Source organism: Centroberyx affinis, unplaced genomic scaffold, assembly GCF_046629955.1.
Source record: "Centroberyx affinis isolate AG114_WGS23_722 - 3 ecotype Tasmania unplaced genomic scaffold, CSIRO-AGI_Caff_v1 ptg002687l_1, whole genome shotgun sequence".
Lineage (NCBI taxonomy): Eukaryota > Metazoa > Chordata > Actinopteri > Beryciformes > Berycidae > Centroberyx > Centroberyx affinis.
In genome coordinates this window covers 1-16,841 of record NW_027280869.1, presented here as the reverse complement: position 1 = coordinate 16,841, position 16,841 = coordinate 1, and the positions used below count along the sequence as shown (strand labels likewise).

Genomic DNA, 16,841 nt, shown 5'->3' with positions numbered 1-16,841 from the left:
CAGTCAGTCTTCAAATCACTAAATCAGTCAGTAAGCCAGTCAGTCAGAAACAGACTTTTATGGTGAAGAAGAATGTGATATTAGACAACTTTCCTGGTTAAAAAAAGGTTTATATAACCAGTCAGTCAGTCAGTCAGTCAACCAATTGAAGAACACGATGACGTAGCTCCAAATATTTGATAAGTTTTTATTTCTCTAGTGAATTCATATGTTGTTATTCTGCACAGCAGCATACAGGAAATTGTGGTAAAATATAAATAACAAAGTTCAACAGTGTTTCTTTTTTCTCTTATTCATTTAATCAAAAACCTCTGTTAAAAGTGGCAAATTGTCAACCTTTTTCATTATCCACTCTCTTGCACACTCTCAAGAATGTAACATTGAACAACTAAACTTTAAAAAGTATGGGTATAATCATTATTTACAGACAATCACCTTGTGGTGAACAATGCTTATAGCTTCTTGGAAATTCACTTCCATAATGTTAAATGCAACAAAAGAAAAATACAATTATGTTATACAAAGATCAAAAATACTATCAAAACCCTTATTATAAATGGCAGCACTATATCAATAAACTGCTGTTGACATTTTACATGTAAGTACAAAATCCTGTTGAGGTAGCGCCCTCTGAAGTCACTTGTAATGTTAAAATACTGAATAAACATCACTTTATATACAATACAGCAAATCTCTCTTCCTTCTTCAATGCAATTGTATTCCTTTGGTAAACAAAACTGTCAGAAATGTGCAGTCCTGCAAGTGACACTTTCAATCATACATTCACAACATTTTTGCATCTTTTTTTGGATTCTTCAGGAAAAAAAAAACTGGGCTAATACGTTGTTGTTTAATAACATTCATTTGCGCTTGTTTCCACTGACCCCCCCACCCCCCCTCCCCCAAAAGTGAAAGGTCATTGGGACTCACTCCACTTCATATTGCATGAGCAGACCTACTCATGATAATCTCTGGTGGATACATTGTCAGGGCAAACCAAACAAAAACACCATAGAGAAAGAAAGAGCATGACAGAGATACCTAAGAGAAAAGAAATCCAGTGTGTCGCCCTTATTTGGGAATGTAAACATAAAAAAAATGTAGGCTAGTATCTCTGATTTTGGGCATGCTGACTGCTTAGAAAGTCGGATGATAAGAACTTTCTCCTCACATAGGATTGGAAAAGAGGTTTGGCTTGGCAACAATTGATTATAATGTTCCCCAGAGAATATGAGCCCTAAACAGAGGCTACATTGTCTTGTTTTTTTTTCTTTCTTTCTTTCTTTCTTCCTGCCACACAGATTGAATGTCAACTTTTAGAGCAAGTTGGAAAATATGTTGTGGAGTTTTTTAGGCAGGCAGATGGGATCAAAGAGTTCTTCCTCCAGTCAGACGCACACAAGTACTCATTAATGACACATTCTTGAGCTTCTTTAATGGCAAACATAACTTTGGTTTTCTAAGACAAAAAGAAAAAAATAGCAAGCTTAGCTCACCGTACAAAAATACTTGGTAGAAATATGACATTCATACCCTTCGCCAATGTCAGTGTGTTTCCCTACGTGACCAAAATACTTTTCATTTATTCACACTTTGTGATTATGGATACATAGGTGTATTTATATGCACACGCTCAAATGACTACAAACTAGAAGGAAAAATAAATCCAATGTATAAAGCATAAAATTATTCTATGTGGATAAAGGAACTATAAAAATATAAGAGATCTTGGAAAAAAAAAAGATAAAATCAATATCTGTTTATGAAACTGGGATAAAGGCTAAAGCCGAAAGCAAAACAGTCATCTGAAAATTGTTCAGTGCAATTCAATGTACTTTATAGTCTTGTCTGTTTAGAATATTTTCATCCTCTTACCACCCACAGCCCTCCCTCCCTTTAATGGTCGCTGGGATGGCTGGTCTTTCGACAGTGGACAGTATTTTATCGTGTGGGCATTGTCCCCGTTGGCACTGCACAGGGGACAGGTATAAGCCCTCAGAATCGGGCACACCACCCGGCCGTCCGGAGTCTTCAGGACGTGGGAGCCGTACACCTCCTCGGGCGCCCCGTTATTTCGGCAGAAGACGCAGATTTTGGGCTCCTGCTTGTTCCTGGAAGCGGGTTTGCGCATCTTCCTCTCCATGCCAAACAGATCAAACCCCGCGAAGCTGCCCCCGAAGCCCATCTCCCTCTCTGGCAGCGGGACGCCGAGCTGGTTTTGGAAGGGGCTGAGTATTGAGAAACGCTCTTTCAAGTCGAGGATGGAGGCTGGCGGGGGGCTTCCTGACGGGCAGCAGCAGTCCAGGTGCCCGCTCTCTCCGCCGCCGCCCGCAATTACGCACGGACACGCCGGGGAATCATCCAAGCCCAGGGTCGCCTTCAGGGACTCGGTGATGGAGTTGGGGTTCTGGGGCATACTGAGCTTGTTATTCTTCGTAACCAACGTCGACAGACCGAGATAGTCGTTCCAGAAATTAAAAGTATAGTCATACGGGCTGCGCGCATTCAAATAGTTGTGATTGAGAAAATCCATGGCCACTTCTGGGTTTGTTTTGTTTCGTCAAAAGGTGAAACAACCAATGTAATCCGTAAAGTCTTTGTAGCCAGAGTTCGTTTCCAGGATAGTTCATGTACAGCGGTGTGGTCTCCAGTGTTCCTGTTATGTATGAGCGCCCTTCCAACAGGCTTTCTGGTTATAAGGACCAGGAGGGCGGGGCGCTCTCCCTTCAAAACCAAGTTTCTGATCAGGTTGAAAGCAGGCTCCCTTTCTTCAAAGCCACATTTAGACAGATATGACTTCTTATGGGCAGGCGCTTCGTCAACATCATCATTCTGGCGTTTGGAGATTCTGGGGCATTTTTAATAATAGAAAAAAAAAGTTGGTATAGCCTAATAGATAATCGATTTGAGCAAGCGCGCAGAAAAAAATAATTTAGCGCACAAAGCCAGTAGGCAATTATATTCTTTCAGTGTGAGTACCAATTAATTACAGAGTAGGACAGCATATCTCTTTGTTCCCCTAGTACTAAAACATTACAATTGCGCGTGTTTCATGAATCAATATCGTTAATCATTGCGCGTGGAAACCATCATCGCCAACTCGGGCATTCACACACACACCTTAACCCCTTGTGTGCCAAGCGCACATGCCCTTTGTTCCATAACAGCCTGCACACAGTAGCCAGCCACTCACCGTCTTGGGAGTACTAATGTGTAGTGATGCATCCTCATATGAAAAATCTAATCAATAAGCCTATTTCCCATCCCTTGATGTTTTCATCGTTTCCTCATGCTGGATATAGCTCCATTTACTGGACATACTAATTAATGCAGGTTGATTATCAATTGAAATGAACAACTCAGCTTTAAATTTCATTATTATCCTGGTTATAGTTTATTATAATACCACCCTTGTGCGTTTTGGATAAACATTCCTCCTTACATAGGCTTATGTGAGTAAATTCAGACTGGCTGTTCTTTTATAATAGTTTTCCTGCTGAGAGTTTGGCACTGTGTGAAAAGCTTTCTTCATCCTAACACATTATTCTGCAAGCTGAAAAGAGTTTAATGCTGGGAACTGGCATTGCCCTTTACAGGTACCCACAGGAATATATTTGACCATTGAAAATATAGGGCTGTATTCACATGTATTGTTGAAGATGGAAAATAAGATCTATGGACATTTCTTAACCCATCATGAATCAAAAGACCTGTTTACTCCACTATGAATGTAAACAAACCTTTTACAGAATCAGACTATTTGCAATATCCATGTTTAGCTGTCACATAATGTCAGTTCTGGCATCAAAAGCTCAGACCATAAATATGAGAGAAAATAAATACATCTTCAATCCAATAAATCACTTTGTAAACAAAGCAATAAGTGCAAGGAGAGTGTTTCAATAGGGGGCAGCATACTGCAATTACAGGTTAGGCCTTTAAACTTGCAATGCCCCCCTCCGCTGCATGAATGAGAGTGCCAAGCCAAACATAATGATGGCCAATGGCTGCAAGATGAAAGTCAGCCATGCCGTTCCACTAGCCAGATGTCATTAGCATATTTTGACTCTACTGAAGGAACAATGGCCAGACGGCAGCACTGTGCATTTGGAGAGGGCTGCTCAAGGTGCCTGTGCTACAATGTGATCTTCATGCCACAGTAACCAAACTGACCCTTCTTTCTTGTAATATTACATCTCATGGATTATACAAAAGGGCCAGGGACAGATTTGGTCAATGAAATTAGGACTCATAACCCTAATAATAGACCATATAGTCAATATCAAAAGTAGAGGCTTTGCAGATGCATCGCAAATCTCCTGAAAACCATGGCTGGTGCCATCATGGAGGTCCAGAGGAGAATGTGTGCAACTAATGTCTAAATAACAACTGGGCAAGAAAAAGAAACATACCCAATATTGTTGTGGTATTGGTCTAGGTCAATTCATTCATGTAAAAGTAAATAGTCTGATCAAGTAGATTTGTTTCCAAATGTAGGTTGCAGTGACACAGTAAACTGTCTTGTCTTTAGCCCTAGTCTCTAATGCGTTACCAGCTGATAAGCTCAGCTAGCCTGAACAAACTGTTGTTTTTTGGCTTTGTTAGCTAGCTAACTACCCAGCAGGCTAGTTAAGTGAAGCAACTGATGCTACTGTTAACATGGGACTAGTAGCCACTACTAACATTAGCTTCTACTGGAATTGTTTTCTAGTGTGCAAATCAGATGTGTATACAACATAGTGATGGTTATTTGATACGAGATATCAGATACTACAGCTAGCTAGCAAAATGGTATTATCTAAATACAAAAGTGATTAGCTGTATCGGTGGCAAAATCACCAGTTTCCAGTCAAAAACAGCACAGAAATGAACAATGTCTATTCAGTTCTGTTGAGACAGCTGAGTCATACATTTAGAAATGCAACCAGATATTGTAGGCTACAGTTGCCCAAGAGCTATAGACCTCCAATATGGCCGCCAGAGGCTGTGTTACGTCACATGAAAGCCCTCTATACGAGGAAGCAGGGTTAGGGCCCTCTTGACATCTATTAGCTGTTAATGTTGATGAAGGTTACAATAATAGAAGCATGAATTTCTAGCTCTTTGCCTTTAGGAAACTGTGTCAGTCTCCTGGATCATAATAGACCAGGTGCAACGAGATACTGTAGCTGCCCAGGTTGATTGATGTTATTCTGTTCCTGCCCATCACACAGTGCAATGCACACCACGTTTGCTCCGCCCTCTCCTCTCATAACTGGTAAACGGGAATGTAACGAATACTCCGACTGTTTCGCAAAGAAGCTCTTTCATCAACTCACCATTGTGCGACAACACTACTATATAATAAAACTAATTTAAGTATAAAAATCTCCAAAATACATAATATCAGTGTATTCATTCTGTATGGATCAGCTCCAGACTATACCTGATACTATCATAAGTTTGGGTCTTGGTTCTCAAGTTTCTGGTCTGGTGAGAATCGTTTATAATCACAAATATTGATCAAATTGTTCTAGACCGGAATAACATATGTTATTCTGAAATTTAGTTGTAATGCCATTTGCATTTGACTGAGGATTTGACTGTGGCTCTATGAAAACTATGGGACAACAAAACCTGGTTCTGTCTTTGGAGGCAACCCACTCACATCATTCATGTATTATGCTCATGTCCATCACACTGCAGGCGTTCCAGAGGCTTGTACGGATGATTACGGGCTGCATTTTCTTCTTTTCTCTCTGTTTACATGCACATATAGAGTGTTCAGTGTATGTCGAGTGATATGTATAGTCTACTGTCTCCAGTATGGCCTTCTGTCCCTTAGCACTGTGTGAGGACCTGTTGTGTGTTAGTGTTTACTGCGAAACTATGGAAATATTCAATAAGTCTCTGCACCAATGCCATCGAGACAAATTCCAGCACATTTGCGATACTTTAAAGTGATTCGGGTTATGATTCCTGAGGTAAAATCCGGGGGGAATATGAGGCGACCGCCCTGAACACACCACCAGCCGGCTTGTGATCCTGTGATGAAGTGGGTTGCTCAGGAATGTGGAAGCAGCCCTCTTGAAACAACGATAACACGAGTGACTGGTGTTCTAATTAAAACTTCCAGGGGGAGGCTGCAAGAACTCACTGACTTGGAAGGATCACATCTATTTTTAAGGGATCTAATAAGAATGCACTACCTTAGGAGACAAAGTGATAAAAGCAGAACAAAAGCACGGCTCAATGGTCCGCAATGTTTTAGAGGCCATTTCTCTCTGTTCTGTGTGCTCAGCAAGTTAGTTGGAAACAGTATTGACTGCTCATTGGATTTTCACTCCGGAGTCCCCATTCGGTTTGTGCAAAATATGAATTTTATGATGAAGCATTAATAATGTATGTAATCGCCAATTCTTTTTTTTGCAAGCCATGGCAGACTGTGTGAGCAGATTCCTGTGTTGCTGCAGTGTATCTGAAATATTCATGGCCACATTATTGCTTAATTTTGTTGTGACTAAGAGGGATTAATACTCATCCATTAACTAAAGCTAATTCTGTGGCTGCCTCGAGGTAGCATAAGTATATTGGACAAGGAAGTGAGATTAGGAGTGGAATGATGCATAACATCAGCGGGGTGGCTATCGCTGTAAATCGATTTGGGAATCACACTGACTAAGTGATTGTTGTGTAAGTGTTTCTGCTGGACAACCAAAAAACACAGATCATCAGGAAAGTGTTTGCTGGCAGGGAAAAAAATGCTTTGTTTTTAATGACCAAATGCTATTGTCTGTGTGCGTGGCTCATTAGAAACATGGGATTTAGATTTAAACAGAAATTGCTGCTTGTGCTCCTGCTGTATTATGCAATGCAAATCAATTCACACGTGCCTTTTGCTGAAGTTAGGAGTATGATAATGTATGATTTATACCATCTTGTGCAGCTAATCTTCCACTGATATTCAGGCTGCATGCATTATGGCTATGATTTATAATCATGAACACACATTCTGTGGTATGATCCAGGCCTAGTATTTTGGCCGCTTGTCAAACGGAAAGGGATTTGTCGCATTTGGGGCAAAAAGTCTGCACAATTCATACTTGAGATGATAAATGAATGATTGATGAACACATGAAGAGAGACGTGAGGCACTTTTTTTTCAATGCATCTGTTTATACTGATAGTAATAATTTAAATGCATCGTTTGGGTATAGTTCTGAATTATTAACAGTTCCGTAACCTCAGATATGGTGCCTATAACCTCTTAAGCAAAACTGGAGAATACATTTTTATGTAAAATACGAGAAACTCTTGTGTGGCTGACTGGTTATCCTCTTTTGTTCTCTAATGCTTATTTCACCAGGCAAGTTATTTATCTACAGCAATGGCCTTGGAGAGGCGGTTGCAGGGAGGAAGGATTACACAAAGCATATGCACACACACACACACACACACACACACACACACACACACACACACAGGGGAGCTTTGTGTCTATGCCTACACTGCTGGCTAGAGGCAGCTGCGATGGAAATACTATCACAGTGCCTTGCTCAAGGACACTCCAGAAGAGGATATTCCCTCCAACTCTGATTTGAACTCATAATCAAGGTTCTTTCTGACCACAAGGCCCCAGTAATACTTCTCCCATATTACAACCCCCCTCCATGTTTACAGAGTACATCACTACATATTGATCACTGTAACAATACATAATGGGTTTGCAGGAATTGCTGAAAAATCCATTTTGCCTTATCGATTGCTGTAATGAAGATAAATGCAGAATCACTCAGTATGAAAATGGCTGGTGTGCGTTCGCGACCTGCAAGTTTCAGACTATTTCTTGTTTGCGCCGGAGAGACTGCTCTTTCTCTCCTCCGAGCTTCAGACCCGTAGATTACCATGTGTTTTCATTCACAGCCTTTGGACCAGTGTTTGTGATTATGCAAATGAGAGAACATGCAGGAAATTTAATCAGAGCGCAAATTTGATTTCACGTGAAAGATTGCTCGGGGGTGGGGGGCTTGATCGCATAATATTGAACAACCAAATTATGTTCAATATTTGTTTTCGCAGTGGGCCTCCACTCGGACACCCCACAGCTTTATAGGCTTAAGGTTTGCCTTGGTTTGGAGGCTTGAAGTTAACATTCTTGCATAAGGTTTGATTATCCTTTGTTCTCCCCAGAGATGCTGAATAGAAACTACAGTTAATAGCGAGCATTTCCATATCAGCGGCAAAGCACAGCAGCTTGTGTTTATGCATTTTTATTATTGTTGCGTCCCCTGAACCAAATATCTAAGTGCCCGGGTTTCTTTTGTTCCCCAGTTGAATAGCAGAGAAATGGGCTCTTTATAATTGCACATTAACTCGGAGGACGGCATTGTGCTTTTGCGTGTGCCACTGTAGATAACTGGTGATTAAACTGAGCGTTACTCCAGAAGCATGACAGAATTGAAACTAATAAAGCATGTCAGTCAATAAGGAAGGTGGGCTCTGTTTATCAAGCTCAGAGATGTAGAACAAACAAATGTCATTCTGCCTTTTAACAAAGAGACTGGCTTGGTTTAGTTGTTTTGTCACCCACAATCTCAAGGCAATGACAGGAGAGGTTTTGCATGTCATTCATAAAGGTCTCAGAAAACAATTGCACTGTCAAGAGTTTTGAGCTCAAAACATCATGACTATTTTGTATTCACTCCCTTTTACAACATGACCTTGTTGTACCAATACACATGTGCATTTAGGCAGAGGCAAATTACATGTTTAGATTTCTTGCAAGGACTGCAGAATAAACTTTCTTGAATTGGTGCAAGCGTAATATCTCCAGAGCAAATCTGTGTAGGTTTCCCCTGGAGATCTGAGGTTAATTTCACAACACTTTTTTTGCAAAATACTGTCAAGGCAATGGCTTTCCTGACGTGCGTGTGGGCTAACTTTAAAGCGGGGCATATGGTCATCTACTGACCCCCATGTCAGTCAAAACTCCATTGAAGTTTGTACAACAAGCAAGTTAGACCCTGTAGTTCCAGCCTTCTTCCAAGTTAGTGAAGTTAACAAGGCCATCCTTTTACAACTCAAAAAAAAGAAGCAAAAAAAAAAAAAAATCATAAAATGTCCACCTTTCTTGAAACATGTCATGCACACAGGTGTTCGTGTAGCCAGTTGCAGTATGGGTCCAAAAGTCCCATATTTACCTCACTGAGGATGTTTTGTTCAAGGATGCGGCAACAGTCACCTGCACACCCTACAGCAGTGTTTCCCAACCCAGTCCTCAAGGACCCCTTTTCCTGCAAGTATTGGTTCCAGCTCTACTCTTGCGCACCTGATCCAGTTAAGGTCTTAATGCTGATTGGTAGAGACAGATCTACCTGAACAGAGCAGCATGAAAGTGTGTAGGCCCCAGTGGGATCAGGTGTGCAAGAGTAAAGATGGAATAAAAACTTGCAGGACAGGGGGTCCTTGAGGACTGGGTTGGGAACCACTGCCCTACAGTACCATTGTCAGTGAGGAAAATATCAGAGATAATGAGGTAAATATTGAACTTTGGGGCCCACAGTGCAATCATTTGGCTAAAATGACACTTTTGATGATGCTACATGAGCAGTTTGGAAAAATTTGATTAATATTTTATGCTTTTGAGCGCTACAAGATGGTCCTGGTTGGATGGTTAACTCCAATAGGTTTGGAAAACATTGAGCTGGTCCCACAAGTGTTCCCACAGGTGTTCATCATGCAATGCAATACAGCAGAATTAAACAGTTGTACCAGATCTTTTATTTCCTTTGATTCTACGGATTGCAGCAGCAGGATTCCCAAAGACTCAGAAGCTAGGAAGTAAGATTGAGGTTTCTAGTCCAGGTAAATGCAGACTTGTTGGCCCCACAGGTCCTCTAGAGGTAGGTTGTGGGTACAATTGGGTCACCGTACATGCAGTCCTCCTCCAAAGCGAGGTTGTACTGGCTTCCACTTCCTCCTTTGTAGGCGCTTGTCACAATCATGAGCCAGCCCTTCTCACCCTGGGGAGAGAAATGTCAGGTTCACTGGGACAGATTGCGAATCAAGTGCCGCCACTGCATCTCACACCCTTTAAAATATCCACCATTTTAAAATGCCAAGTTTTAAAACCAGTGAACCATGCAAGTAGTAAGGCTGTGAAGTATTCATGTGAGGACTCACCCACGGCTCTCCCCAGGAGTTGCGCACGATCCAGTATTCGGTGCCGTTTTCTACTCCCCAGCCTGCCACTGACACAATGTGGTTGATGCCAGTAGTCTCAACATACTCCGAGTACAGACCCCCGGTGTACGCATCAAGCTTGTCTGTGGCCATGATCCCACAGCTAGGGGGGGGGGATTAATATTCCAAACACAATTCATTCAAATGCCTTGAAAAAAGGAGTTTCAGCTCAAAATGATTTGCCATTTAAAGTTATTGCTGGTAGAAAAGTTGAGTATTTGAAGCGATTAGCAATGCTCTGACTTACTCACACATGATAGTACAATGGAATATGCATTTTGAAATACTGACTGAGGAACATTTGAGATGCAGCATTTGAATGAATTCCAGTGAATGAAATCCATTTTAACATTTCAGCTTCAAACTGACCTGATGGGTCCTCTAGCATAGATTTCTGCCATCATATTCTCTCGTCCAGTAATGGCTCCATAATCACCCACTTTCCACAAGGTGTAGTTCTGCACAGTGCTGCATTTCCCAAACGTTAAACAGGTCCCACATGCGTTGAATGGCTTGCATTCTGTCAAGAGATAAACGCATAACATGGGCATTTGGAATAATAGCTCAATCTTACGTATGCATTAACGTGAAATTACAGACCGATGTCAATGCTGATTACTTACTCTGGTCTTTTGCCTGGTAGTTGTTGCAGGTCTCATCAGGGATGCCATACTTATTGGCGTAGTCCCACACCATAGCGTGGTCTCCTCCATGACAGGTGCCGGCATCAGCGCAGTCGATCACATGTTGGACAGACAGATAAGCAGATGGCCACACTCCTTTCCGCTTGATGTTGATGCGATCTAACGTGAGGACAAGACCGATAAAAAATAAATTTAAAAAAAGCTGAATTCTACTCAAATGCTATATTCGTTTTGGAAGAGCCGATTTGAAGTTAGTGATTCAATATTACTGAGGACCCCATCTGTTATTTTGTCACACAAGATTTAATTTGCATACAATTCCTCAGAAAAACACCATAATTTCATTTATTTTTTCAAGGCGCTACATTCCAAATGGGTGCACTCCAGATTCAGATAAAAAGTAAACGCATGAAGGAGAAAGTTGGCCCACCAAAACTATTGGCTTATACAATATGCATCACCTTTAGACTTCAGAGAAGTCAACTGAACATGAGGAGCAGCCAAGTAGCTTTACCTGTCTTTAAATGACCAAATGTGAAAGGCCTGCGTGCACACTTTACGGAAAGGATCAAAACCACAACCTGTCATAGAAGAAGTCTAACCTGCCATTGCACTGGTGCTGCCATGAGCCCAGCAAGAGCCGCAGTACTGAGGAATATGCTGGTTACGGGTTGTGCTGGCGTAGTTGATGCCGTTGACATTCCTCCAGTCCCAGGACTTTGGTAGTTCAGCGAGGTTCAGGAATTCATGTGGACGAGCTGTGGTTCTGTCAGAGACATGAGACGGGGCTTTAGACAGAACCTATGCATCATTTACAAGCACAGTGAGGTTTAAGGGCAGCAGGTTCACTATGAAACGGTCTCAATGTCAGTTTCTAAATGACCCATCATTCACTTCAGGAAAGTTACTATGGTGAAACTGAAGCAAAATCCAGCCTGAGCGCATTGAGCTTTGACAAACCTCACTCCAAATCAGCACAGGCGGAGGGAAAGGAGGAATTTGTGAATGCATGCATGTTCCAGCCAAGTCTAAAATTAATCTCTTGTCAACTTCACAATAACAGTAGACGCAGAGCATGAAGTCAGAGGGGGCATGACAAGACATGATATGACTTCATGCTGCTAGTGACCCAGTCACCCGGCCTTCTTCACATAGACTGGAATATGAATCAAGCCGGAACTTGCTACTTTGACTCCAGTGTTGTCTCGCTGTCGAGACTGATCAAGAATCCAGTCCAGAGCAGACCTGAGTTAGATAAAATTTGCAAAAAAAAATGTTTTAATCTACTTGGAGCAGTTTATAGGCGGGTTTTACCATATCAAGACACTTTAAATAGCTGCTAATAAGTTGTCAATCAGAAAAAGTATGCTAAATGGACCTAAAGATAGTAAATAACTTTCTGGTTATTTGCTGTTGTATTTGCTGTTGTGTCAAACTCCATCCATCTGATACGCTGAGCAGGATAAATACGATTAAAAGAGAATTACCTCTAGTTTTACCTATCAGTTTGACTTGCTTTTCATAGATAGTACAACACAACACATGAACACATGGCGGGCCGGTTTAAGCAGTCAACAGGTTACACTCATCAGGTTCACCTACTTCACTCCAAAATTTGGTTTCCTAGGCATCGGCTGGTAACAATGTGGCTTAAAAAAGCATCCGGCTAAAACAGCAGATGCCATGAACACAAACAATAAAATAAGTAACTGAGCCATGTTGAACCAGAGAGGAATGTCACATGACTTGAAACAGCTTTGGTGAGGCTTTTATAGATTCTCTCCCAACACACACACACACACACAACAAACACTGTTGTCTCCAATGTAACCTGAAGCGAGCCAATCAGACCGTATTGTTCTCACCTGGGACTTGCTGTGATGTAGTGGAGGGTGAAGCAGAGCAAATGCACATATTCTGCTGGAGTGAGATCATGGAAGTGCACACTACTAGACTGTGATTGTACTTGAATTTTAATGTGATTTCATACTTTTTTTGCTGATGTTGAATGTTCTTTTTGCCCGACCTGCCCTTCCAACTTTACATGAGGACTACAATGGAAATGTGTCAACCGAAGAGATTTTGTTTATGCTTAATATGTCTTTATGTGTTAAGCTGTCAAATAAATTAAATCAAATAGACAGCAGGCATAGAAAACATTTTGGGCTACTGATATTTAAAAAATGACCCTTTTATTTAATTGAATTTGGTGGATTTTTCATACTTGGGCATGACACTTACAATTAAATGAAATCAGGGCATTTTGACATTCAATCCCCAACCTAGCAATGGCAGCCACAAGTAAATAGAGTTTCCCTAATATCATTCAGAGGATGCTGACATGTTGGAGTCACTGTGACATTAGAAAAACAAGCTTGTGATCAGAAGGTCACCAGTTTGAATCTTCAGTAGTGTGAGGAAAGACAAATAATAATAATAAAACTGATCTTTACAGAGGCTGTTTTCAGTGTTTTCCAGCATCATAAATGCATGTTTTAGTACCGTTATGGCATTTTTAGTTGCGCCTCATAAACTGGCTATGTGGGAAACACATCTCACAGCCAACTCTCACAAGATAATAACGTTCCAGTGTTTGTCTTGATGCATGTGGTTTGATCAGCAACAGAAGGTCGACATCGTGATGATGCCTCATTCGCACATGCCAGCACAATTCGTTTGTGCATTTACTGCCTCTGATAACAAAGACTCTATCAGGCTTCACTGTTATACCACAAACAGAGCATGATCCTAATTGACTGCCTGCCATCCTCTCCCATCTGCAGGAATAGAACGTCATATTTAATACGTTGATTAAAATCTAATCCCCCCCATGTGACTCGGAGATGAAAGTAATTTTCATGTAATGGAGACTATTAATATTTAGATATAGAAAGGAAACCAGATTCCAGATTTGCAATCAGCTGGAGGATGGTAAATGATAGCTAAGGCTGCCAGTGAACTGGAAACCAAAGCCTGCAATGCAAATAAGGCTGGCTCTTTTCCAATTAACATTTTTCTTTCTTCTCTCCTGAATGTGATTTTCTCTCTCTCTCTCTCTCTCTCTCTCTCTCTCTCTCTCTCTCTCTCTCTCTCTCTCTCTCTCTCTCTCTCTCTCTCTCTCTCTCTCACTCTGAAAGTTATTATGAGGCCCTCTCAGCTATTATGAAACCAGGTCATTCGCCATTCATCTGCGGGCTAATACTCCAAAAACTTGACATGTCTTCTCATCATGATATATGAGTAGTAGAATAGTACCTTGCCTGATAGACCTGTCTTTAGATCTTTTAGATCGGGTGAAAACCTCCTAACTCCAATTTTGTTGATTTTCATGTTAACTTCAATTGAAGGATTACATGCTCCTCTAGGCGCTGAGAAAATTCTACGACCCTCGGACAGATTACAACCCTTTCAAAACCGATTGGATAAACTCAAAAATGCATGGCCGTCAAATAGGGCTGGGCAATATATCAATATTATATCGATATCGTGATATGAGACTAGATATCGTCTTAGATTTTGGATATCGTAATATCGTGATATGGCATAAGTGTTGTCTTTTCCTGGTTTTTTAAGGCTGCATTACAGTAAAGTGATGTAATTTTCTGAACTTACCAGACTGTTCTAAAACAGGGAAGGAAACCCTGTCTTTGCATTTTATTTTGATCACAGTCTTGTTTTAATAAAAGTGCTTGTGACATCTCACATCTGGCTTTGACTTACAACTGAACATTTAGCCCACTTCGTAGAAAATACCGAGATATATATAGTGTATCGCCATTCAGCCTAAAAATACCGAGATATGATTTTTGGTCCATATCGCCCAGCCCTACCGTCAAGCTAGATACAAGGTTTTCACCCAGCAGTAGTGACATGAAACTGTGTACAAATACTTTTGAATATGGCTGAAAAAGTAGATGAAAATATAACTACTTGAGGTGCATTTGATTTATTTTTCCAGGCACTTAAATACCAACTTCGGGATGTGGAAAACCATAGATACAAACTGCAGGGAGTGGATGGTGATTTGTTTTGTTGCCGGTTTATTGCGATTGGCTCATACGCCTCATACGAATCAGGAAGCAGCTTAAAAATAAATCTCAACATGATCCCAAACATCCAGGTGTGTACAACATACAAACATGAAAACACTTAGGAGCCAAGATAATCGATGGCTCATTCACGGACACGATGGCTTGTTACGGGCGCATCAGTGTGATCTCTCCATGATTAGCATCGTTACCCGCCTTCATGAGCGTGTCACCTTCCTCATTAACGTCAACAACATCATTAGCGCACTCATAAGCCAGGTGATTGATTTGTTTGTGTGTGTGTGTGTGTGTGTGTGTGTGTGTGTGCGTGTGAGAGAGAGTGTGTTGTGTGTGGGTGAGTGGTTATGTATCATGCATATGCGCGTATGTGTGGGTATGTGAACGTATGTATTGGTATGTGTGTGTGTGTGTGTGTGTGCCTGCACTTGTAGAGCAGATAATATCCGTGTGCACTGATCCATGTGAGACTTGGAGGTCAGTTGAGTGTCTCTGGCATTTCCTTAGGAAGAAACCCCCCCACACACCCACCCACCCCCGCTCACCTGTCAGCTGTCATAAAGGAGTTAACATCAGATAACTGGCCAGTTGGCTCAAAGGTGCAGTGGAAGGCTGTGGTCAGACAGGCAGCTCAAATCAATTTTTTCACATATCTGATACGATTTTCTGAAGTCTGAACAGCTAAAAAACACATGGAACCCAATCTCTTCGGGTCTGATTTAAAGTCACAATGAAGCGAACCTTGCAAGCTAATTTCCCATATCGTAACATACTCGTATTTAACAATAAATGCCAAAATAATATTTCTTTTCTTCTCATGTTGTTATATAAAAATCCCATTTCCTGGAAAACAGCATGTTTTAGTGGTTAATTCATGGCACACCAGTAGGCAGACATAAAAATTCCAGCCAATAATACCATCACAGATTTTGGAACAGCTGCTTGCTGAAAAACAAATCAGATTTGCCCGCAGTCTGAGTGAAATGCTTCAAACTGGGAGTCCAGGTTTGACCGTTCGCTCTTTAACTCGCAGCGCTGTAAAGGATTTCATGATCACACATAACAGTGTTAGCAGTTGTGGTGCTTTTCTTTTTCTAAACTGAATTGAAAGTTTGCATGGTCATATGTGTGTGGAGTGACTGTCATGACCCTTTGGCCTATAAAAACCTGTTGAAAAATACATGGTTTCATTTCAAAGCTACAAGGACATCCATAAGAAAAGTATTCCTGAAAAACATACTATTTGCAGATGTGTGGTTTGCCTGATAACAACAATATGCTTAATAAGATATGTTTAGTTTAGTTTTTAGTAGCATACAAATATACAGAGTAGCATATATCATAGAGTAACACAAGGTATAGATTTGAGAGGAAATGTGCAGAAGAGGTAAGAAACATGAAAGTGCTTTTGCTGGAACTTTTCTAATTAGATTATTAGACAGAGATAAGTATGTTCCAAACTGCTATACATCCATTTTGGAATTAAAAAAAAACCCTGAAATTCATTATTCATCTCCAAAATATAGATAATTCACTTTGCAAAAGCTTTATCAGAGTCTGAGGACATGAATTACTTACCATCCTTTAAAAAGTAACATCATTTGTTTCAATTTTGTACTATCAATCATTTTGTAAGAGTGGATGCCGATTAGTTCAAAGGATGAATCAATTTTGGAACAAAACTCATATCATATACAGCATCAATTAGATTTCCAGGAGAGTTTATCTGATTTTCTGTACAAGGATGACAGCGAAACCAGCTGTTACTAACTGCAAAATTATACTGTTTATTGCACGGGTTTGTGGTCTTTTTTGAGGTGTAAACTCTCATTAGAAAACAGTTCATTTACTCGAAAAATCAACTGCTCCACTTTTTAACAAAAGGGCCAACTGGCAGAGCTGAACAAAGCATCAACAAAGTATCTGATTC

The 16,841-nt window shown here is 40.8% G+C and overlaps 2 protein-coding genes across 2 annotated transcripts; both read right to left on the bottom strand.

The window, feature by feature from the left end:
• Positions 1-917: 917 nt before the first annotated feature.
• On the bottom strand, positions 918-2,651 carry nanos1 (nanos homolog 1). The gene has a single exon (XM_071535306.1). It carries the CDS (start codon positions 2,531-2,533, stop codon positions 1,853-1,855), a length of 681 nt encoding a protein of 226 aa, XP_071391407.1. The 5' UTR covers positions 2,534-2,651; the 3' UTR covers positions 918-1,852.
• Positions 2,652-9,875: 7,224 nt separating this feature from the next.
• LOC139657459 (cathepsin Z-like) lies at positions 9,876-12,583 on the bottom strand. Its single transcript, XM_071535305.1, has 6 exons — positions 12,468-12,583; positions 11,468-11,631; positions 10,845-11,024; positions 10,591-10,741; positions 10,162-10,324; positions 9,876-10,001 (listed from the first exon to the last, which is right to left on the bottom strand). The coding sequence occupies exons 1-6, from the start codon at positions 12,581-12,583 to the stop codon at positions 9,876-9,878; spliced, it is 900 nt and encodes a 299-aa protein (XP_071391406.1).
• Between the last annotated feature and the right edge of the window lie 4,258 nt (positions 12,584-16,841).